The 25,475-nt window shown below is 44.4% G+C and overlaps 1 protein-coding gene and 1 non-coding gene across 2 annotated transcripts; one reads left to right on the top strand and one right to left on the bottom strand.

Annotated features, from left to right (window-relative positions):
• Positions 1-14,117: 14,117 nt before the first annotated feature.
• Positions 14,118-24,854, bottom strand: PDCL3 (phosducin like 3). The gene is made up of 6 exons (XM_019969797.2): positions 24,720-24,854; positions 21,610-21,739; positions 18,392-18,482; positions 18,074-18,217; positions 16,897-17,105; positions 14,118-14,498 (listed from the first exon to the last, which is right to left on the bottom strand). The coding sequence occupies exons 1-6, from the start codon at positions 24,723-24,725 to the stop codon at positions 14,356-14,358; spliced, it is 723 nt and encodes a 240-aa protein (XP_019825356.1). The 5' UTR covers positions 24,726-24,854; the 3' UTR covers positions 14,118-14,355.
• Positions 21,031-21,102, top strand: TRNAR-ACG (transfer RNA arginine (anticodon ACG)). The gene has a single exon. It is a non-coding gene; the product is annotated as a tRNA-Arg (tRNA).
• Positions 24,855-25,475: the final 621 nt, after the last annotated feature.

The raw sequence follows: 25,475 nt of genomic DNA, 5'->3' as shown, positions 1-25,475 counted from the left end.
CGATATGGTGGGGCAAAAGAAGGCCATGCCCACTGGGTCTTGATTCACAGAACTCATGAGCATTAACACAAAGATAGCTGTTTACATGCTAGGTCTGTGATGGGTTGTAGGGCAGTAATAGCAGCTAGAACTCCAGGTCTAATAAATGAATTCACATAATAAACACAGTACTTATCAGAGCAAAGCGTTCTTCTAAGCAAGATCCAGGCATTAATTTGTATCATACTTATACTGAAAGTGGCCTCCATTGAGAGCTCACTGGTCTTTTTCTTTTAATTCATTATTTCCCTATTTTTGGCTGTGCTGGGTCTTCGTTGCTGCGTGGGCTTTCCTCTAGTTGCAGTGTGTGGGGTTCTCACTGCGGGGTCTTCTCTTGTTGCTGAGCACAGGCTCTAGGACTTCAGAAGTTGTGGCTCGTGGACTCAACAGTTGCAGCACCCAGGCTCTAGGGCACAGACTCAGTAGTTGTGGCACAAGGACTTAGTTGGTCTGCAGCATGTGGGATCTTCCCAGACCACGGATGGAGCCTGTGTCTCCTGCATTGGTGGGCGGATTCTTTACCACTGAGTCACCATGGAAGCCTTATAATATTGATCTTCATAACACCCCTGAGGTCCATATCGTTAGCATCTACATTTTACAGTTGAGGAAACTGAAGTTCAGAAAAATTAAGTAACTTACCCAAAGTTACAAAGAACCAAGCAGGAAAGGTAGCTTCCAGACTGCGGTGATCTAACTCTGGAACACTCTCCTCAACCACTTGGTAGGTCCTCTGGTTTTGCCCAAATCCCAGTAGCTTAAGCTTTATGCATCAGCTCCACTGACTGGCCCCAGGATCCACTCAGCATCCTCTGTTCCTTTCTGCCTGGCCTCACTAAGTTGAGATCAGATACTCCAGGGAAACCCCCCTATTTTGCACACCTCGAGAAAAATCTAATAGAAAGATATCTTCTCCCTATGCTATGCTAAGTCACTCAGTCGTATCCGACTCTGTGCGACCCCATAGACGGCAGCCTACCAGACTCCCCCATCCCTGGGATTCTCCAGGCAAGAGCACTGGAGTGGGCTGCCATTTCCTTCTCCCTAGGAAAGGCCAACTTCATTATGCACAGTTCAGCCCAGCCTCACAGTGTCCTCTGGCCCTGACCTGATTCTGCAGGCCCCAGGCAGGGGCTAATTGACTTTGCTGCAGCCACACATGCAACTAGTGATTGCTTCTTGAGCTGAAAGCCCCTGCTTCGCAGTCGTTTTACCTGGGAACATGCAGAGTTCCCTGGGTTCCAGGGTGCTAACTCAGTGGGCCTGCCATCTTCAAAAGTGGACACTGCGTGGTAGTGGCCTTGGAAGGTCTTCAGGAACTCTCAGGTGTTGAATTTCTTTGCTTTTGCAAACATTTATAATAACTGCGAGCAAATCCTGGTCAATAAAGTATAATGATTTGTGGACTTTTAGTGAAAACTTTCTTTCTTAAACTACTTCTGCTATTTAAGACTTTCTCCTAGAACCATGGAATCAAACTCTGATAGTGGTGTCATTGCTGTTGTTGGTCAGTCACTAAGTCGTGTCCAACTCTTTCTGACCCCACGGACTGCCAGGCTTCCCTTCCTTTACTATCTCCTGGAGTTTGCTCAAATTCATGTCCATTTGAGTACGTGATGCCATCCAACCATCTCATTCTCTATCGCCCTCTTCTCCTCCTGCCTTCAGTCTTTCCCAGAATGAAGGTCTTTTCCAATGAGTCAGCTCTTTGCATTAGGTGGCCAAAGTATTAGAGCTTCAGCTTCAGCATCAGTCTTTTCAATGAATATTCAGGGTTGATTTCCTTTAGAATTGACTGGTTTAGTCTCCTTGCTGTCCAAGGAACTCTCAGATCTTCTCCAGCACCACAATTCAAAAGCATCAATTCATTAAATCATGCAGAAATCCTGTACAGAAGTCTCCTTGACTCTAGGTACCAAAAGAAAATTAACAAAACCCTCCCTATGGTCCTTTCCAAGCAAATAAAAGCCCAGAACAAAAATGGCAAAGCTTCTGACCCACATACTGTTCAATTTACAAAGGAGAAGGGAAACTTATTAACTTACATATAGTTGCCAACACAGGGCCTCCAAACAGCATGAATTCTTCCCTCCCTCCCCTTTCCTGGGCTTCCCTGGCAACTCAGTCAGTAAAGAATCTGCCTACAGTGCAGGAGACCTGGGTTCAATCCTTATGTTGGGAAGATCCCCTAGAGAAGAACACTCCAGTATCCTTGCCTGGAAAATCCCATGGACAGAGAAGCTTGGCAGGCTGCAGTCCAAGGGGCTGCAAAGAGTCAGGCACGACTGAGTGACTAACACAATCCCCCCTCCATCTTTCTTTCCCTCCCTCCTTCCTTTATTCTTTCTCTAAAAGATGCACTTATTGGGCTTAGAGTAAGAACTATGGGAGGTCACAAACACAGGTGTACGCTAGGAGAGTGTTGAAAGAATTCTATCTATTGGATATGTCATAACATGTTCCAAAGTCACTAGAAGAGCAGATCCAATATGACTCAGAATGCATTTTGAAGAGATGCGCCACACTCCCTCAACCGCTGTTTACTGCCTGAAATATAAAGATGTACCCAGTAACTGAAAGCTCATACTTCCAAGACCTCTCATTGCCAAGGACATGTCTGGCTGAGCATCAGTGGTAGGATCTGCCAAGAAAAGTTACAGGAGATTAAACAAGAAGCCTCCGGGGAAGTTCTCAAGTTCAGGGGCCTTCTTTCTGCTTCATGACCAGCTGGCTGACGCCATTTCTCTCTGACTCATTCTAACCCAATGGAAAATGTAAAATGTGCCTTGGAGCCCAGCGATCCTCATCCTACTCTCTGTGAATGTGGTCACAGGCCTCAGTGAGCTGTACGTTATTCTGAAAGAATTCACAAGAACAATCCCGGAGGAGGACAGGAACAGACCGGATGCTGCACCGCCCAGCACAGGGCCTTCTTCCCATGACGATGCCGTGCCTGTAATTGAGAGGGTGCACCCATTAGGAGGGCTGATGAATAAGCTGATATCACATAATCGACTGTTACACAGTAGAGACTCTAAAAAGAGAAAAATCAAGGCAAAGAGCCTCCCAGCATTTAATCCATATGGAGAAGAGTTGTCCTGGAAAGTGATAAATGAAACAGTGTGAGAACATAAAAGTTTCATATGCTTTGGATTAAGACTTGTACTCACTAGGACAACAAGAAAGTACAGGACAGTCTAGACAGAGATGGGTATTTTCCTAACAGCCTAAGCAGAATGTGAAAGGGCAGAGGAGAAAATACATTATACAGAAGGATTATGTAATGGTGGAAATAAAAAAGGGAAGAAAACTACATGAAGTTCCCCAAATAAGAATGTAAGAGATGTGATGTAAGATTCTTCCCAAACTGTCCTCCCAAGCTTACGGTAAGAATTTCTGGGTCATATGAGGTCCAGTTTATAATCACAAGCACTAGGACTAAGCAATTAATCCCAAATGAGCAAACCTACCCTCATGCGAAAGTCTTTGTGCTTTCAAAAATTAGGGTGCTGCTGCTGCCAGCACTGGCAATTACTGTTGTTGCAACATCAACACCAGTAAAACATCAGCAAACTCTTCTAAATGGTTTACAAATCTTAGCTCGTTTAATCCTCATAATAACTGCCTGGGCTGGATCCCTTTTACAGATGAGAAAACTGAGGCCAGGGAGGTTAAACAAGCTTTAATGGCACCATGAGAAGCCACTAGCTCTGATGCAGGTGGTGAAAAAGATGAAGCTGTGTGCTCCAGGAAGGTGGGTAATCTGGAGTCACACACACCAGCCTTCAGCTTGTGGTCCTCAGCCTGACATAGTCAAGATTATCCCTTAACTCAAAGTCTCAGGGATGGATTTGTTCCGACCACTATAACCCAGACTTCATTATAAACCAGAACACCCATTTACTAGAGGTTCCCAACCTTGCATAGGCTCACAGCTCAGCAAATTTCTCACTGTGCCCCTAAACCGAAAGAAATAGGTACCACTTTCTTTGATTAAGTAGTTAAGGCCAAACAACCTAACAAGCACTTATGTCCTAAAATCTTCTAGCTGTTTACACACACACACACACACACACAGATGCATATACACATATGCATGCATGCACAGTCGTGTCTGACTTTTTGTGACCCCAGGGACTGTAGCTCACCAGGTTCCTCTGTCCATGGGATTTCCCAGGCAATACTGGAGTGGGTTACCATTTCCTCCTCCAGGGGATTTCCTGACCAGGGATTGAACCTGCGTCTCCTGCACTGGCAGGTGGATTCTTCACTGCTGAGCTACCAGGAAAGCTCATACACACACACACACACACACACACGAAAATTGAAAGAAAAATAAGTTTACTTTTTTACTTATGAATGGAATACAAGTTCCTGCTGGGCACAGCACACTTTCCCCACCTTGGAATTTGACACTGACACCCTCATGCCCTGTTTCAGGCTGATTTTTGAGCTGTATGTGCTTTTAACACAGCAACTGCCCAAAACCCAGCTTTGAAAAGGTACTACATCATCACAAGAGGGGCAGTGCAAGCTAATGTCGAGGCTGTGATCTCCTTGGAGGTGGCAGCCGCTGTAGTGTTTGATAAATGTGCAGTGTTGCTGTGTTTCCCCTGACTTCTTAGGATATTTGCCCTCCCATTAACTTGCTGCAGGAATCTGGGATACCTTGGCACAGTTTGGAAACTGCATTGATTTCTAGTAAGAAATATGACTGCCAAGTGTTCTGGGCTTCTCCCATTTTCTTTCCAGTTGCATTGGAAAACCAAAATGGAACCAGAAACTCTTTGGGGCTCAAAGTCAGTAAGTGGGATACCAAGAGGTTGCAGATTTATCCTCACTTTTATTTAGTTACTGCAGTTACAATATAGACCAGTCCAGCACAGTGTGTGTGTGTGTGTGTGTGTGTGTGTGTGTGTGTGTGTGTGTGTGTGTATGTTTATTATACTATTTTATTTGGGGATCTCAGATCCAAGGGATAGAACAAACAGTTGGAAGCCTTTTTGGTTGTTTTCTGTAATATTTGTAAAAGGCAAAGGATTGATTTGTTAATTACCCAACTCTTTACTAACTACAACTTTTTATGATCTGTTTTGAAATGATTAAATTTTTAAAAAATTATCAGAGAAAGTTACCTACTAAAAGCAAATATTTGTCTTTAATTTTTAAACAATATTGTACTTGCTTTAACAGATATACTAGCTGCATCTTTCCTATTAGGAAGCTGGTTAATTTCAACATTTTAAAATGTAAATGAACAGGTTTGGAGTTTATGATCTGCTTTCAAAATTAAATGCTAAAATGATTAAGTTAAAATAGCTTTCTTCATCCACTAGGCACTAGAACTAACTCATTTCATCAATTCTAAGCACGTTTCCCATTCACTATTAACATTTTTGAGGTCAGGATGCGTCCTGAAGTGACTGCTAGCCAGGAAGCTGCCAGGATCAAGTTGGTTTAGCTCGCCACCTACTGATAGGATCAGAGAAGTCTCAGCATTAAGTTCAATAGCAAAGGGCATTAGAGCTGGACTCTGAACAGGACACTTCAGGATTATGTCAACCGATTTATTTTGCTTTCATTTTTACATATGCACAAGAGTGGTAAGTGACAAAAATCTATGTCTTGAATATGTCTAAGCAGACTCTTTAAATGTATACTAGAACGAACTTTCAGGTAAGCTCAGACTGGCTGTGCACCATCAGCTTCCCACCTAAAAGTCTGTTCAGGTCCTCCTCCCAGGTAGAGGAGGCTTGGCCCTGGTGCAGGAGCAGCCCAGAAGTGCACAGGGTTTCACTCCCCTGGGAGCAGCCTTCAAGCAGTGGGGGCCAGGGATGGGGGATAAGTGGCTTAGCCCCCACTCTGTGAGTGGAAGACACTGTAGGTTTTTCTGAAGATCCTAAGGGATTGACTTCCCACTTCCCACAGCACTGACCACAGACTCTCACCCTCATGCTGGCCTCTCCCCATCCTGCCTCCCAGATCTCCCTCTCACTTGGCACCCAAGCCCTCAACTTGCTCTGCACTTGGGTAGATTCCAACTAAGACATTTGCCGTTTAATCCTGGCAGTTTATTACACACAGATGGCAATCAAGAGCTGAGCACCACCTTGCTCACACCAGTGACAATTTCCAGTCTGATGTGATTCGTGAACCACCAGACTTCTAAAAAAATCAACCTTTATTTTCTTAACATGGTGTTTGATGCACAGAAAAATCTACAAGATAGCAGAATACGCATACATGCTGCACCTAATTCCTCTATTCTTACATCTTATATTAATACAGGACATTTGTTAATTAATACAATATTGATACATGATTATTAACTGAAATCCACACTTTATTGAGAATTCTTTCATTTTGTTTTAGAATCCCAGGAAGGACACTGTCTTACATTACGTCGTCACATCTCCTTGGGGATCCCTTTGCAGGACTGGGTCAGTTTCTCAAATTTCCTTTGTTTTTGGTAACCTTTACAGTTTTGAAGATTTCTGATCAATTGTTTCATAGAAGACCCCTCAATTGGGATTTGTCAGATGTTTGTGTACAGGTCTGGGTTTTGAGGAGGAAGATCAAAGAGTTTGCCTTGTATCATTTCCACCCCATCAATACCCAGGGGCCATACTATTATTAACAACATCCCTCACAGCTAGTGGTTCTGGCCTTGGCCACCCGGGTGGCAGAGCTTGGCAGCTTTCTGTAAAGCTACTCCCCACCCTGACCCCTTTCCACGCTGCTCACTTAGGAAGGACATCACCACATGTAGCCCACATTTGAAGAGTGGAACATCTTAAATGTGGACGGAGTATCTACATAAATCATTCCAAATTCTGCGCAGGGAATGGTCTCTTCAATCTATGTACCTGTTCCATCATTTATCTATACAGACTCATGAATATGTATTTTACACTTAGGTTGTAATCCAGTATTTATTTTGTTGTTCAAACTGTCCAGTCATTAGGAAACTCCTGCATTCCTTCAACACACTGCTATCATTGTGATTTTTGGTTTTGTTTTGAGCACATCTTCACTTTCTGGCACTACAAGATGATCCAGGTTGGTCTTGTCGATTTTCTACTCCTGTGGTAGAATCAGCCATGTATGTAGTTTTGGTTTCTTTTTTAGGAAATGGTATTAGAAACCAGTATCTGAATAGTAGGTGTGGTCTTTGAAATCGGAGAGTCATTGCTTTTAAGCCCCTTCAACTGACAGAACAAGGAAATGTGTTTATTAACCTGTGTATGTGAAGGTGAAAGTCACTCAGTTGTGTCTGACCTTTGCGACCCCATAGACTTTGCAGCCCCATAGACTATATAGTCCATGAAATTCTCCAGGCCATAATACTGGAGTGAGTAGCCTTTCCCTTCTCCAGGGGATCTTTCCAACCCAGGTACAGCATTGTGGGCAGATTCTTTACCAGCTGAGCCACAAGGAAAGCCCAAGAGTACTAGAGTGGGTAGCCTATTCCTTCTCCAGCAGATCTTCCCGACCCAGGAACAGAACCGGGTCTCCTGCATTACAGGTGGATTACCAACTGAGCTATCAGGGGAGCCCTGATAAACCTGTGTATACACACCACCTAAATATGTAACTAGCTGTGCCTGTATGAGTTCATACGGAAGGTCCAACTCTAATCCATTACTCTAGGTGCATCACTCTAGGCTTATCTGTAACCTCACACTCTAAATAACAGTGAGGAGCCTGGCTCCCACCATCTGGTTCCATTTGTTTAAATCTAGTACATTAGAGCAGGATCACAATTGTTAACAGGCACCAGTGTGAGAAATTTATCAACTGCAGCCCAGTCCTCATGCAGTTTCTCTTGGGCTTCATCTTACAGACTCCACTCATTTCCAAGGTTACTTAGGTCCAAGGTTATTCATTTCCAAGGTTATCTTCCCCCAGTTCCCTCCACGAGGTTGTTTTGTCGTTTGGTGTTCCATCCATGTATTCCAGCTCCTGATGTGATTGTTTTTAACTTGCATAAAGATTCACTCTTTGTGCTGCAAAGCCCTGTGGATTTTGACAAATGTGTATCATCACACCCCCACCCTCTGAACAGTTTCGCTGTCCTAGAAATCCTGCATTTTACCTATTCAACCCACCACCATTCCCTTGAGCCCCTGGAACCACTGATTTTTTTTTTTTCTTTGACCTTTTTCTTTAATTTTATATTGGAGCATAGTTAACAATGCTGTGATAGTTTCAGGTGTACAGCAAAATGATTCAGTTATATATAAAAACGTATTATTCTTTTTCAAATTCTTTTCCTATTTAGGTGGTTACATAACATTGAGTAGAATTCCCTATTTTATACAGTGGGTTTGTCGGTTATCCATTTTATTGATTGTTTTTGATGGGGACCATTTTTTAAAGTCTTTATTGAATTCCTCACAATATTGCTTCTGTTTTATGTTTTGGTTTTTTTGGTCATGGGGCATGTGGGATCTTAGCTGCCCGACCAGGGATCAAACCTGCACCCCCTGCTTTGGAAGGCAAAGTCTTCACCACGGGACCACCTCTTAAACACAGAGGTGAGTACATGTCAATCCCACACTCCCTACCTTTCCCTCCTCTTCCCCATGGATTTTCTTAACATCTCCAGTTTTGCTTTCTCTGGAGTGTCTTATAATTAGAATCATAAAATCGACAGTCTTTTCAGACTGGCTTATTTCAGTTAGCACCCGTGGTTTTTGTGGCTTGGTAGCTCATTTCATCGCTGAATTACATTCCATTATATCAATTACAATTTGTTTACACATTTATTTACGGATAGACACTTTGGTTGTTGTGAGTTTTGGCCATTATAAACACAGCTGCCGTAAACACTTGTGTTTTCGTATGGACATAAGTTTTCGTGAGTTGGGGAAACACGCAGGTCATATGGTGACAAGCACTATTAGCATCACCATTTACGTTTATTGTGCTCACTGTTTAGATTCTAGCACCTTTGGACTTTCTATGGTTCTACCTTTTCTTTTCATTCTTCAATCTAGGCTTTTTACTGAATTAACTGAGCACCCTCAGACACACTACTTTAAAATTATGTAAAAATTTTTACTGTTATTTGAATGTTTTTAACCATATTTTTGCCAACCTCTTGAATATTTTTTAAGGATCTAAGAACATTTACACTCCAATGAAGCCCCCTTCAATTTCTGTGCTAATTTGTCCTATTTTTTCAGTTCTATTTCATCTTAATGTCATAAACAAGACATCATTTGTATTGTTTTGTAAAGTTAATGCTCATTCAGATTTAACCATAAGTGTTTTTTTGGTCACTATGCTTTCCTGAATCTCAGAGCTTTCATCACTGTCCTTCTGCACAAACTAAATCCTCTAAATTTCCTTTAATGAAGTCTTTTGATGACATCTTCACGCCTAAAATAGTGCCTCATTAAGTTATGTGGCAACCTGGATGAAAGGGGAATTTAGGGGAGAATGGACACATGCATATGTATGGCTGAGTCCCTTTTCTGTCCACATGAAACTATCATAACATTGTTAATTGGCTATACTCCAATATAAAAGTTTAAAAAATAGAGCCTCACTGGGTATTAACAATTTAGTTGATAGTTTTTGTTACTGCGTCCTTGTAGCCCACAGATGCTATTACAGTCTTCTGGCTCACCAATGTGCTGCTGAGAAGGTAGTGAGCCTTACTGTTGCTGTTTGTTACAGGTAATCTGACTTTTCCAACTGTGTTACAAATTTTTCCGATATTCTAGTTTCATTACACACATGGAGGTGTGGGTTTACTTCATTTAACTCAGTTGACATTTGTATAGCTTTCTGCATCTGAAGGTTGATGCCTTTCATCAGTTCTGGAAATTCTACCTTCATCTTTCCAAATGTTACTTATTTCTAATATGCTTTTTAAAATTGCAAGTGACGTGTTAGACACTCTCACCACTCCTCCACGTCGCTTAATCTAACGTCTATTTCCACCTACTTGTCTCTGTGTGCTGCCTATGGGTAATTATTTGGTACTACTTTCCAGTTTATTAATTCTTTCTTCCATTAGTTATTTTTATAAGGGACTTACATAAGCAACCCTTCTTTACTCTTTTACTTATTTACAACTATTAAATGTGTTCATATTTTGGTCTTGAAAATTCTACTACTCTTAACTCCTTGCAGGAAGATTGCACTCTTTTCTGCTGGGTTTCATATGAGATGCCTTATTTGAGGCATCCTGTGATTTATGACTCTCAGCTCATGTTCCTGTGGAGTGTCGAGTGCTAAATTAAAGCTGAGTTCTCATGTGCATATACAGTTGCTCTGACCTTGGTCTCAGGGCCATTACAACGGGACCTGTTTAAGAATTTCACGTGGGAAATGCTTAGACCACAGGTACCATGAGAACTCAAACCCACAGGAGGGAAGGTGTGTAAGTGACTTCAGAGGGGGACTGTTTTCCTTTCCAACTAGTGCCAGCTCCCCACAAGACTGAAGTCCAGCTGTTTACAAGGGGGCCTCCCTGAAGGCTTACCTCCTGCTAACCCCCCAAGTTCAATCTCATAGGTGCTCAGTGTCACCAAGACTTGGTAGGTGCTCCGGGGGGTACATGAGATGAGGGCTCTCTTGTCTTTCTTCAGTTTTGTTTTCACATCATTTTTTGCCTCAGAGAATGGATTCCTTTCTTGACAGCTCAGCCATACATTTATGAACATTAAAGAAACAATTTTGAGTTACTGCCAGGTGGGTGGTAGCTGTTCAGAGTATCTGGTCTTTCTCAGGCGAAAGTGGAAGTCCTGGTCTGGCTCATGAAGTTCCGAAGGGCGATGATGATGATGACACAGAGGCCGGGAACACAATGCTCTGCTTTGTTTAGCAACCTGAAAGCGGGGAGCAGAAAGCTAGGACAGTTGTGGTTTTGACAGACAATGGGCAGGGGGCTTTAGCAGGAGATGCAAAAACTGCTTCTAAAAGAGGCCACGGTGAAAGCTACTTCTTTCCCAGTAAAGAGTCCAAGGAGGGCAGGTGGGAGCCGGGCTACAGAGGCTCCACAACATCATCAAAAATACCACCCTCAATGCTCTGGCTCTGTATACAGACCCTACAGCACAGGTAGGCTGCAGTCACATCTACAGCAGCTCCCCTGCCCAAGAAGTGTGCCCAGGACTCCCAGCCGACTTCTGCCCACCTGCCTCTGGCAACCCGCAGCTCCAACGGAGGCTGGGAGTTTAATCCTTTAGCTGCTGGAGCAGAGTTGGAGAATCCTGGTCCTTGACAGGCAGGGAGCAGTCTCTATTACCAATCCCAACACTTACAGCCTGAGGCCCCACATCAAGGGAGAGACTGAGATAAGGCAATAATTTACTGGAACAAAGTCCTGAAAGAATGTGGGAGAAAATAGGGTCAAAAGTATAGAAGGACAGCTTGGCCGTGGAAGGCAGACCCATCTTCACTGGACACTGAATGCACAAAGACGAGGCTGCTGCAGGGATGGGCGGTGAGAATGGACCCTGGGGAACTCCTAGCAGCACACAAGTGACAGGTCCCTTGTGCAGTCAGCGAGCTGGGGCAGCGTGCAGAGGGCGGAAAGCTGGGACCCTAGGCTAAAGTGAATATACACATCAGGAACGCGACAGGCGAAACCCACCTGTTTAAAAGGTTGTGTGTGTTAATGAGTAACAGCTGGTTTCACAAGGAGGACAAAAGCACTTTCACAGAACATGTTTCTAAAATAGGCAACCCAGTCACAACACACATGGCCCGTTGTACTTGAAAACTGCATTGGCAAAATCGGGGCTTGTTATATAAGAAAAGTAAATTTAAAGCTGGAGGCAATAAATGGTGAAAAACTGAGGCATTAGGGGTGAAGGACCCCCTTCTAAGCCCTTTCTGTCTCTCACAAAGTGTCTGCTGCATGCAAGACGAGTTCTCTGAGGCACTTTGGAAAGAAGACGCCCCAGGAAGCCACTGTTGTGGCAATGTCAGGACAGGGGGCTATAAATTTAGGTTTGCAATGAGGTAGTTGTGTACATCCTAACTCTATCCTTTTTCTTCTCTACAAAATAAGGAAAACTAGGAAAAATCAACTGTATTTGATTACAGTCAGCTTCTCAGGTGGCTCAGCAGTAAAGAACCCATCTGCCAATGCAGGGCAGACACGACACATGGGTTGGATCGCTGGGTTGGAAAGATCCCCGGAGGAGGAAATGGCAACCCACTCCAGTGGACAGAGCAGCCTGGTGGGCTATAGTCCATGGGTAACAGAGTCGAACACAACTCAGCACAGCACAGCACAGCAGCGGATTTGTGTCTGCTGGTTCCACATCTGCAGGTCCAACAAACCATGGACTGATGACATGGAGAGCCGGCTGCAAGGACCTGAGCATCTGCAGATGCCCCATGGGGCCCTGGAGCCAACTATCACGGATACCAAGGGGTGAGTCTACAGTCTTACTAAGTTACTTCTCCCAAACTACTTACCACCCCAACTTCCTGAAAACATTTCTCACCAATATCACTATAGAAAGGGTGACCTAGCACCTGCTCAACACCCCTTCCCCATAACTGTTCCCTCCCAACACCAGAAGACAGACTGTCGAGATCTTTCTTGCCAGTTTTCCCTGGTCACTGTGTGTTTCTGCTGTGGACTGAGACAAACTCAGTGCTTCAGAACCAAGCTGTATCATCTCCATCACATCACAAACACTCCAAATGAAACAGGAGTTAATGGTAAGGAATACAGGGAAGTCTCCCAGAACTAACCAACCTGTAGAAATTTGCAGGTTAGGTTCAAAATTACAATTCTAATATTAGGACAAAGATGCTGTTCTTTCTCTGCATTTTTAAGTCAAGTTCAGTCAGCACGACTAAACAGCTTTCTGGGGTCTGGGAGCTGTATGTCCAGACAGGGAGCATGAACCAAGTCACCTGAGCCTTTGAGCACAAACTCAACACCTTAGTCTGGCATGAACGAAAGATGTCACAGGAACAAAGATCAAAGTGGTATAGCGTATGTTGAGAATGACACCCTGAATGGGCTCCTCAGCGGAATGAGGCCTGCCGCGTTCATACACACCTGTCCCCTGGGGAAAGAGTACGCACCGCAGCTCTTGACCAACATGGCAGTCACACCTTCCCCACTGCACTTCACTCTGCTGACAACAGAAAATCTAAGCCATGGGACCAGCAGATGAGTCACAGGCCTGACCAAGCTTATTTCCACCTTGCAATTAAAATTCCATGAGAAATCCTTCAAGGATTTCTTGAAGTTTCCATCAGAAGTGTTGGCTCTCACATGTATATAAAAATAAAGTCAGTAATGCAGATACTTCTGACAGATCACATGGGTCACAGCTGCTTGTTTCTTTCTGAATGACAGCAAAAAAAAAAAAAACCAATAATCTAAAGGAACTCTGTGTCCTCGCTGATCCATATTTTTTAAAGATTCAAACCAGGAGTCTTTGCTATGTGTGGTGTAGTGAGCACAACATTACTCAACACAAGTATAAGGGAACAACAGTCCCCCTGATTATTCTGTTAATGTCAATTTGACGAGAAGTGGTAAATGCTAAGAGGATTCTGGTTCAGAAAACATTTTGTTATGTTTTTTACTGACTGATTGAGAGACACTTTGGCTATCTCTCTGTGTGCTTATATCTATTTATTTCCAAAAAAGAGTCTCAGGTGACACCTTTTACAGTAATTGAGATTAGCTCACATCTCAACAGCCTGAAAACAAAAAATTATCTTAACTAGAAAAACTATTTAACCCCAAATGGCAGTAAATTGGAATCTTTTAGTTTGATAAGCCTAATCTTTTAGACTTTGATAAGACAGTATTTCAAAAAATTATTGGCTATTTCTTCTAAGCAGGATAAATATTAATACTTCTTCCTAGCAACATTCCTTTGAGTTAATAATCTTATTGCTAGCTCTATAAAAAAATAAAAACAAATAATAATATAAATGCAAAGCTTAGCTTGCCATTTTCCACTGTATAATTTACTCACATTATTTAAAAAAAAATCTCTATTTCTTTTTTAATAGTTTTATGTGAACGAATAGTGAATAGTCTTACAGCTGACCTAAAATATAAGCGAGGAAAACATAGACATCTGCCAAACTAATATCTGGCTTTTATTTTTTTCTTAAGGAAATACTATTAATTTAAAAAGACAGTCCCCAGAAATTTAAAAGGATTCCCAGCAATGATTATTTCTGAGATCTATGAGATTCAGAACGTAATATAAAGGACTAAAAAAAACACAGTATACGTTCCTACTTTTTCCTTTTTTAAAAAAAGTTCAGATGCTGTGTCCCATTGGGAAAGTTCAGCAGGTTACCAGGGCCACGGCCTCAGTCATCCTCAGAATCGCTGTCCCTCTTGGCAGGGACAGAGCACCGCACCGCAGACAGCAGCACGTCTTCCACGGGCTTCTTGGGATTCTCCTCCAGGCTCGTCTTGATGGCTCCAGACTCAGACAACTTCCACTCCAACTCTGCATGATAAAGAAAAAGCAAATTGCCTAAGACTCAGCCTGAGTGGGAACCTCAAGCCACAGTGTTTTTCTAAGCAGAAACTATGACCATCCACACTTGATGACAATTTGAGGGTCATAATTATAAGGTACCTGGAAGAAAGGGAAAAAAAAAATCAGACCCTTAAGAAGGAAAAAAAAAACACCTGCAGAAACTTTTCATAAAATGAGATGAAATATTACATACATTTGAACCTCCAGGATAACTAATAAAAACCCAAGGACTAAACCCATCTTCTCACAGCTAGCTTCTTGGCTTACACAATGTCCCAGGAAAGAAATCAGCATGAAATATATTAAGAAAATACTTTTCACAGTCTTGCTGGGAATGTAATTATTAAATCCAATTTTATTTAGCAAAAGGAAATTCTTAAACCTAATGTCCAATATCTCAACCTATTAGAGTCAAAGGCTCAATGTATGATGACATGCTAGGATTGATACATTTGTTCCAAGTAGTAATAATTCTTAAAAGTGTCAGAAAAAAAAGAATCAGTGATTACAGGCTTAGCTCCTATATTTTCAGTTTAGTTAAGTTCAGTCGCTCAGTCATGTCCGATTCTTTGTGACCCCATGAACCGCAGCACACCAGGCCTCCCTGTCCATCACCAACTCCCGGAGTCCGCCCAAACCCACGTCCATTGAGTCGGTGATGCCATCCAACCATCTCATCCTCTGTGGTCCCCTTCTCTTCCTGCCCTCAATCTTTCCCAGCATCAGGGCCTTTTCCAATGAGTCAGCTCTTCGCATCAGGTGGCAAAAGTATCCTATATTTGACCCTCTTATAATCAGTGAAAATCCACATTGGTGTGAGACACTGTGAAGCAAAATCAAGTGATATATTTTTCTACCCAGGCAGGAGTGAGAGACTGTCAGAAAGATTCTACACCAAACAGTCTGGTTTAAACTGATGCTCTACTAATTAGGAAACTTCTATTAAAATCTGAAAACCAGGGACTTCCCTGATGGTCTAGTGGTTAAGACTCCATGCTCCCAATGCAAGGGGCCTGGGTTCGATCCCCAATCAGTAAACTAGACCTTGAATGCTACAACTAAGATCCAGTGCAGCCCAACATATTTTTTAAAAAATCTGAAAACCAATTTTACTGAAATCACATTAATTCAGTGTTCCACGGAGATGAACAGCATCAGTATTTTCAGCTCTAGGTATCTTCATTCAATGACAAAAAAATTCAATAAATTTCTCAAAAAAAAATTCTTAGGATTTCTGATTCTTAAGGATGTATTTAGATTCACACGTACATGCGTGTGCATAAGTGATTGTATTAATGTTAATGTTCATTTATATGGGGCTTTCCTGGTGGCTCAGACAGACAGTAAAGAATCTGCCAGCAATGCAGGAGACCCAGGTTCAATCCCTGAGTTGCGAAGATCCCCTGGATCAGGGAATGGCAACCCACTCCAGTATTTTTGCCTAGAGAATTCCATGGAGCCTGGCCTACAAATGAGACTTTTTCTAGAAACAAAGACTATAATTATTATTGTATACCCATCTCTCTCCCCTAATGCTATGTTCAAAGATCAAAATAAGAGGCAAAACACATACTTAGTTTGAAATATCATACACCTTTGAACATTGGAATAAAGCAAAACTGATATATATATGCATCTATGTATCTGTTCACACGTTTCCCAGTTGAATATCTTATATAGTTATATAAAGTAGAATATAAAGTCATATTTTAACATATGTTTTTAAAGGCTACTAACTAAAGCATAGTTGGACATATCACTGCACTAAAGAGATAAAGAATCTGACCTAGTAGGAAGCTCATAGGCCTCAGCTTCTCTCCCACATATTATGTGTGCATATGTATTTTAATACCTCCTTTTCCACAAGTAGAAAAAAATAAAAGATATATCCTTTAGGAGTTAAGAGGCAGAATTAAATAAACTTTCCATTTAAAAGCTTCCTTTCAACTGAAAAAAATATTTTTATAGAGACTTATATATGTATAAATTTACATATATTTATGTATATTTACATATAAACATCTGTCACTAATAAATGTGGGTGAATTAAATAAGAAATGAATGATGTGCTCTTGAGTTATAACTAAAAAACAAACATATTCAACTATAGGGACAAGTAAAACAGCACAGACAATAATATTAAATATTTTAAAATCCACTGTGCCCTCTTTTAACTGAGAGTCCAGTTGTAATTGCTCCCAATGACTCATCTAAGATGACAGATTCAATGTTCTTCCCTTTTCACAATCACTCACACGGGACAAAGGTGACTCTATGACAAGTCATCCCACCGCGTCTAGGAAACAGGCACCCTTAACAGCAGATGCACTCCCTCCCCATCCCTCACGTGTGGAAGAGTCCTTACCGTCCAAAGTCAGGTTCATGCCACCAAACACCAGAGGTCCGATAAACTGAGCCTTGATGTCACCTTCAAGGTACACAAATACCGTGGGCAGATTCCTATCAGGGTAATTGGGTATGCAGGTGGTTGAAATGGCTTTGATAAACTTGACATCAGGAAACTTCCTGGCGAGTGCACTCAAGTGCTGATTTATCAGGGCACAGAGGGGAATCCTGTGAAATAAAGAGGAGCAACTGTGAGTTTGCGTCTGCGTACAGTAAACCTTAGCCGCCCTAATGCCCCATAGAAAACCTCATGACAACTTCGCAAGTGCTTCTGCTACTCCAGCCAAGATGAACAGACGGTGTTTAAAAATTTTCTAATAGGTTTGGGCAAAGTGTTCAAAAGCCAAAGTGCAATTTAATTTGACCGAGTAAGTCAGAAAAGCAGCTCCACTGTAAAAGATAATTGTCTTGCTTTTCTAAAGGAGAGACCATCCAAGGCTTAGAATGTGTGATTCAGAACGCACTTCTTGCTTGAAAGGAACTCCTACACAAGCACTGGACTCCACACAGAGGGAGCAAAACTGAAGGTGAGGCGCTAGGGGCTCTCTGCACCACTCGCCATGGACAATGCTCACAAAGGTCACCCGCGCCATCGAGGAGAGTGACTCACGACACGGAGTCGTGAGACGCTGGAGTTTTCTCAGAGGGACGAGTGATTGAGGAATTCATTCACAATTTAAAAAAAAAGTCTGTTCTGCTACAATTTAATAAAGCCACTTGTATTAGTCACATATATTAATCTGAAAGTCCTAAGACAAAAATTAGACAAGAACATTTGGGCAAATCTGCAAAAACACATAAAACATTAGTTAAAAAAAAACCCTCTGGTGTGAAGTAAGCCTGAGATGTTCAAGACATAAATTCAAATTAATATTTAAAGACAGGCATCAGGGCTTCCCAGGTGGCTCAGAAGTAAAGAACACCCCCTGACAAAGCAGGAGACACGGGACTTGCAGGTTTGATCCCTGGGTCAGGAAGATTCCCCTGGAGAAGGAAATGGCAGCTCACTGCAGTATTCTTGCCTGGGAAATCCCATGGACAGAGAAGCCTGGCAGGCTACAGTCCATGGGGTCACAGAGAATCAGACATGACTGAGAGACTGAGCACGCGCACACACACACATCAGATCAGCTCACCCTTGTTTGTAAAGGTGCAGGATGACCCACAAGCCCTCACCAGCTTTGGTAACTTCTTGAACATAATCCTTTCCAGAGATTTCCAAAACCTCTCCAAATTTGTTCTTCAGTTGGGTCGCTTTCCATTCGGCCAGCCTTTGCTGCCTGCACGACAGGAGGAGGAGAGAGACATCTTACACACACGCGCTCGCACACACCCCTGTCACACGGCAAACCGTAAAGGTCCAGGTTTACTTACTTATGTGCCAGGTTTATTTCAGAGGACGCACATTACAGTGCCTCATGAAAAACCAAGCAGTCCCTCTGGGTGGCACTAACCTGTACATTTCAATTGCACGTTCGTCTTCCTCATTAAATTCGTCTTCATTATCCTCCAGTTCTTCCAAAGTCATGTCTTCATATGTTTTCACTGAATGTCATTGAGTTGGCGAAAAACCAAAAATGTAAAAGATGAATGAAGATGCATTTTGGGTCTTTTCTCCTTCACTTTTCTCCTAAAGGAGTGCATGCAATACCAAAAGGCCCCTAGCCCATCAAAACCAAAATAAAAAGTAGTTAAGGTGTTACACTACTGGTAAAGAACTCATCTGCCAAAGCAGAATGTTTAGAGATGTGAGTTCAATCCCTGGGTCGAGAAGACCCCCTGGAGAAGGGCACGGCAACCCAGTCCAGTATTCCTGCCTGGAGAATCCCATGAACAGAGGAGCCTGGTGGGCTACAGTCCGTGGGGTCACCAACAGTCGGACACGACTAAAGCGACTTAGCACACAGGCACACATCCAAGGTGTTACACGGTAACTAAGAATGGGAGAGCATGTTTAAAAGATCAGCCAGCCTGGCTCTCTTACATTAACACAACGAGAAGGATACAAACAGGAAAGTTTCCCAAATTTATAAAAGGAGAGAGGTGTATTAGCCTGAGCTCAAGTGGCCTGATCTGCAAGTCCCTGATGCTCAGGGACAGGTACGTAACAGTTCTCATGCCTCCAAGAAGGTGGGATACCCTCTGGGGTCCTCCCCAGCACACCTTTGCTAGAGGTAAAGGGATTATCACCTGGTCTTCTCTTGTGAGTGGTAGGCAGCTCTCGCTTCTCTTTTTTATCAATGGCTGTAAAAATCTGTATTTTGTTTTTATTGCCATAAAGACTCTTGCTTATTGACATCCAATCAGGTTTTTGTCCCCTGACTCCCACCCTAACATGACCCAAACCTGCTCTTACCAAAGTCAGTAATGACCTCTTTTCTCAACCGATGAGCATATTTGGCCTAATCCATCACTGCCTCCTCTCTGAAAGTCCATCTTCCTCTGGCCTCTTTTTCTCCTCCCTCCTGGCCCCTCCCCTGGTCCCTCTGTTGACTGGACTCCTTTCCTTCCTCACCTGTACCCGCTCCCTTGGTGACTGTATCTCACACCTTTAAAACCCACTGACATGCTGACAACTCCCAAATGTATGCCTCTAACCCTTATTTCTGATTTAAGAAAACATTCCCAACTGCTCACCTACCATCTGTATTTGTCTAATAAGAAATCTCAAAGTGACTACGTCTTAAATCGAGTTCCTGATCTTCACCTCCAAACCTGCTCCTGCCCAAGCCCTGCTCATCTCAGGTGGTGACTCCATCCTTCTGGCCACTCAAGCCCAGAGCCTTGCAGTCATCTTTGCCTTACTTGCTCTCACACCCATCACAGGATCCATAAGCAAATCCCGTCAGTCCTACCTTCAAAATACACCCAGATCTGGCCACTTCCACCCACTACTCTGGTCCAAGCCAACGGCATCACTTGCCAAGGGCACCACTGCCGTCGTTTCACCTGAGGTCCCCACCTCCTGCCCTGCCCCGACAGTCCACACTCAGTAAGACAACAACAGGAAGGTGCTGTCAACACAGAGGGCACGTCCCTCCTCTGTTCAAACCTCCAATGATGCCCACCTCATTAGACATCGCAGCCAAGGTCCACACTAGAAGCTAGAATGTCCTAAATGTCTGACCCCTGCCTGTTCTGAATCTCCTGTTTCTGTCTCCCAGTCCCCCTGGCCTCCTGGCATATCCTCCAACATGCTTCCCACTTGCTCATTTGCCTCCCTCAGGTCTACTCAAATGTCACTCCCAATGAGGCCCTCTCTGACCCTCTAGAATTATACCCACCCCTCCTCCAACGTTATACCCACCAGAGCTTTTCTGGTGGCTCAGATGGTAAAGAATCCACTTGCAATGAGGGAGACCTGGGTTCGATCACTGGGTTGGGAAGATCCTCTGGAGAAGGGAACGGCTACCCACTCCAGTATTTTGCCTGGACAATTCTATGGACAGAGGAGCCTGGCAGACTACATTTCATGGGGTCACAAAGAGTTGGACACAACTGAGCGACTTTCACTTTCTCCTCCAACCCCTTCCTGCCTTATTTTCCTATATTTCACTCATGTATCATTTACTGTCTGTCTCCTCCATTGGAACATAAGCTCCAAGAGGATAGGGTGTTTTGGCTGGCCCACACACAGATAAAGCCCCAGTGCCTAGAAAACACACAGCGCACAGCAGTCCTTCAGTAACTGGATAGAATTTATTACACTTGCTGGATAAACGCTGTGTAATCAATTCTCCTCTAAATCAGCCCTAACATGTCAACATGGGACAGAAGTCCTAGCTCCTGTGATCAACGGTTCTCAAACTTTGGTGTGAATCAGAAACTCTCTGAGGCACTGGCTTAATATGCACATTCCTGGCCTTCCCCCAGAGATTCTGATTCAGTAGGGACTGTGCGCTGTTGTGTTTTGTTTGTTTGCTTGTTTTTTTGACAAGCACCGCAAGGGATTCCAATTCAATTGGTATACCTACCTGTGACAAAGACCTTAGACCGCATACACCACAAGCATCTTATGTTTCCCCGAATCAAGTTATTTTCATATTCCCAATCCAACCACAAAGATAAAGCATACACTCAGGAGACTATGACTTCCCTGGTGGCTCAGACGGTAAAGCGTCTGCCTACGATGCGGGAGACCCGGGTTCAATCCCTGGGTTGGGAAGATCTCCTGGAGAAGGAAATGGCAATCCACTCCAGTATTCTTGCTTGGAAAATCCCAAGGAAGGAGGAGCCTGGTGGGCTACAGTCCATGGGGTTGCAAAGAGTCAGATACGACTGAGTGACTTCACTTTTTTGCTTTCTCGGGAGACTACAAACAGTAAAAACTTCTGGGCAGATTTCCATGACATTAACTAATCTGCATCACTGACCAAAAGGTGGAGACTCAGAAATATTTTCTTCAGGGTTATCATGAGCTGATAACCCTGAAGAAAGACACAGAGCAGGAACTGTGGAGATGGAGGGAGCCTCTGAAGTGCCCCCAGTTCTATGGCCCAGGAAGATGAAGCCAGAGATGCCCTGCTGGAGGGCCCAGAGGCAGTGTCCAGCCCAGCACTTCAATCCCTGCTCCCAACTCTCACTCAGAAGATCCTTCTACTGAAGCAGTTAGAGGCTTGCCAAGGGTTTCCTAAGCAGACAGACACAGAATCACAAACACAGGTAAGCTCACCAATGGACTGCTGGAGGATCCGCTGCTCCTCTTCTTCTGCCTCCTTCTCCAGATCTTTCAAATCTTCCTTTGAAGGCAAGATGCCTTTTTTGCGTAAGATGTCATTCCACTCGGTGTCTGCGTTGGGGTCCTAGAGGAGGTGGACCAAGGGTACTGTGAGGGCCAAGTCCACTGTGGAGGGCGCATGTTGGACAGGGTCCAAATGGGAAAGTGGTAAGAAGGGGATTTCACACCAATTATTCTGAGGTCTATTTCTGGGAATGTGTCAAAAGACATACAACCCCTGTTCCAATCTTCTTGTCTTAGGGTAAAAATCAGGCTATGACGTCAAGACTGACATCCACGATGATGGCAAGGCTCTGACCTGGCTTCTGGTCAATTTTCATTAATGACTCAGAGTGATTTGTTCAACAGATATTTATTAAGTACCTACTATACGTAATGATTGTACTAGATGGTAGGGAAGCACGAGGAATGCCAAAGTCACCAGTTTTACAGGTGAGAGAAAGAAATAGTCAGTGAGTAATTAAATACACAAAGAAATAGATTATACGTTATGACAAATGCAATGACCAGGCTGCTGAGCTAGACTTTCAGGCGGTGTGCAGTCCACAGGATGGGTAAAGACGTTCTCTCAGATGAGGCAACATTTAACTGTGACTGGAGGGTGAGAGGGAACCAGAGGAGTGAAAATTTTGGAAATTACTTTCCAGGCAGAAGGGCCTGTGCAAAGGGCCCGTGTACAAGATATAGAGTATTCCAAAGTCCTGAGTGGCTGCAAGAAAATCAGAAGGAAGAGAGCCTGACTGATTCCCTGAAGGCCAAGGCTAAGAGGAAGAGCTGAGACACCATGGAGAAGTGTCAATAGCTGATGCTTACTGATCAGCATGATGATCCTACATGCTGGGGACACCACAAAGTTCTTGACCTGTACCTACCTAGTTAATCCTCACAAACTTGGGAGAGCCATGGCATTAAGGAAGACACTGGCAGGATGGAACAAGTCAAACTTACCAGGATCAACTATCAGAAAAAGAAATGCCAAGGTGGGCTCCTAGCTCCAGAACACGGCTGCCCAAACCCTGGTTTGGCATGTCTTGGCAGGTCTGGAATATGAAACCAGGAAGCTATGGAAAGGGCACTGGGATAACCAGGCTCTACCCCCAGTTCCCTAGCCAGTCCTGCTGAAATATATCAAAGAGAAACAAACAGAATCCCTTCCACAGGGTGGTCAGGAAGGCCTCTTAAGACACGACATTTTTGAGCAGGAGCCTGAAGGACAGAGAACACAAAGGAGGCCAGGGCAGCCCTGAATTTCCTCTTCATCAGACACACTGTATTTGGAGATGATCATCCTCTCCAGCCCTGAATATTCATTGGAAGGATTGATGATGAAGCTGAAGCTTCAATCCTTTGGCCACCTGATGCGAAGAGCCGACTCACTGGAAAAGACCCTGATGCTGGGAAAGACTGAAGGCAGGAGGAGAAGGGGACAATAGAGGATGAGATGGTTGTATGGCATTAACTCAGTGGACATGAGTTTGAGCAACCTTCAAGAGGTGGTGAAGGACTGGGGAGCCTGGCCTGCTGCAGTCCATGGGGTCACAGAGTCCAACACAACTGAGAGACTGAACAACCGCAAACCTCTCCAACCCCAATCAAACCCACACTAACTCCATTTCCCTTCTGCCACTGAGTCAGAGATGAGTTCATCAGGATTCCAGACCACAGGGAGATCTAGGAGACAGCAGAATGACCTTTGGAGGAGGGTCCTTTAACAGTGACCAAACTGAGTCGTCAGAGATTTTCTCATAAAAGCATCCATTTTCATGGTATCTTTTTTTTTTTCACTTTTCCATCACTGCCAATGGTGACTGCAGCCATGAAATTAAAAGACACTTACTCCTTGGAAGGAAAGTTATGACCAACCTAGACAGCATATTGAAAAGCAGAGACATTACTTTGTCAACAAAGGTCTGTCTAGTCAAGGCTATGGTTTTTCCAGTGGTCATGTATGGATGTGAGAATTGGACTATAAAGAAAGCTGACCACCAAAGAATTGATGCTTTTGAACTGTGGTGTTGGAGAAGACTCTTGAGAGTCCCTTGGACTGCAAGGAGATCCAACCAGTCCATCTTAAAGGAAATCAGTCCTGAATATTCATTGGAAGGACTGATGCTGAAGCTGAAACTCCAATACTTTGGCCACCTGCTGGGAAGAGCTGACTCATTTGAAAAGACCCTGATGCTGGGAAAGATTGAGGGCAGAAGGAGAAGGGGACAACAGAGGATGAGATGGTTGTATGGCATCACCGACCCAATGGACATGGGTTTGGGTGGACTCCGGGAGTTGGTGATGGACGGGGAGGCCTGGCGTGCTGTGGTCCATGGGGTCGCAAAGAGTCGGACACGACTGAACAACTGAACTGAACCACGGGTTTTAGTCAAATTGCATTAGTAAATTCCTGATACAATAAAAGAACAAAACTGAGAGATTTGGTTTTATCCATTTTAAAAGGGAAAGTATTAATAACTGGGCAGAAGGACCCTCAGGCTGGACTCTAGGGTCCACAGTGGACGCACCTCGACCTGTACACCAGCATTGGATGGCAGAGAGGGAAGGATGTTGAAACCCCTCACTCAGCTCTAGGCAGGGTCAAGAACACAGGTTATGTTATGCGACCTGCTCAGCCCTCCAATTGTCCGAGCCTCAGCTTCCGCATCCGTGAAGGGGGTTCATAACGCACCCATTCAGGTGCTCGCTATGAAAGTTAACAAGGAGGAAGTAACTCTGTCAGGTAAGATCCGGAGGCCTGCACAGGCCCAGGGTAGCCGACCTCACGGAGAACTACCCTCAAAGATGAGATTCGGGGGTGGGACACATGGAGGGGAGCGGGCACGCCCAGCCCGCGTACCCGCGGAACCACGCCCGCCCGTCAGCACTGCGCCTGCGCTGGCCTCCACTCGCGTGGCCACTCCGAACCTGAGGCGCCCGGCACTTCCCACAGGCCCGGCAAGGACAGGCAGCCGCCCGCATGGACCGAGAGGGGCAAAACGATTGGCCGCAGCCTCCAGGCATCGAGCCCCCTACCCCAACCCCGGCTTGCTCACCTGCATTTTCTGTCAAATCGCTAGGGCCCTGCCGGCCACAGCCACCCGGCCCGTGAGCTCTCTACCGCGCACGCGCAGGCGCCACTCGCCTCCTCTCCCAGCCTGCCCTTCGCCCCGCCCTCCGGGAGAGAATAGGGCGGGGCCGGGGGGAGGTGAGTTCTCCTCTGAGGCTGCGCCCAGGCGAGAGGCTGGACACGCCCACTCGTGTGACTCCGAGCTAATCCCGGCCGCTGCTGAACTGAACCTTATTAGGACACGTTTTCGGCCACCGAACGGTGGGACCGAATCGAGGAGGTACCCGGCGGCTAGGTGTCATCTCCAGGCACGGATCCGATGGTGTCGGAGGTCTCGGCCCAAGAAGTCAGAGATAGAAACCCGTTTCACTGATTCGTTGTTACGATTCAAAAGGAGGCAGGATTACCTGGAATTCAGTCACTGTCCTTCAAGTGTCGCATAAAGCAGTTCGCCTACTACGTACCAAACACTATTCTAGGCTCTGCGGACGCGGCGGGAATCGCAACAAACGAAACCAGAAACGTGAACATCTCTTCACCTGGTTGAGCCTCAGGCGTTTCATATTCGCAAAAGTGCTTAGCCCTTTGCGGAGCGCACGGGAGGCACTGAGTAGAAATATGCAAGTCTAAATTGAAAAATACAGGGGCTTCTGTGTATGCAGCACTCCGAATTTGAGTTAAAGCAATGCCCCTCCCTGGACACCTGAGCTAGGCGGTGAAGTAGCAGACACAGAGAACGCAG

Source organism: Bos indicus, chromosome 11, assembly GCF_029378745.1.
Source record: "Bos indicus isolate NIAB-ARS_2022 breed Sahiwal x Tharparkar chromosome 11, NIAB-ARS_B.indTharparkar_mat_pri_1.0, whole genome shotgun sequence".
Taxonomy (NCBI): Eukaryota; Metazoa; Chordata; class Mammalia; order Artiodactyla; family Bovidae; genus Bos; species Bos indicus.
This window is presented reverse-complemented; position numbering and strand designations above follow the sequence as displayed.

Coding starts and splice junctions, on each gene's coding strand:
- PDCL3 (XM_019969797.2), bottom strand. Junction 18,218..18,391: donor CGTGCAATTGAAATGTACAG/GTTAGTGCCACC, acceptor CCTGTCGTGCAG/GCAGCAAAGGCTGGCCGAAT. Junction 14,499..16,896: donor CATGAACCTGACTTTGGACG/GTAAGGACTCTT, acceptor TTTATCATGCAG/AGTTGGAGTGGAAGTTGTCT.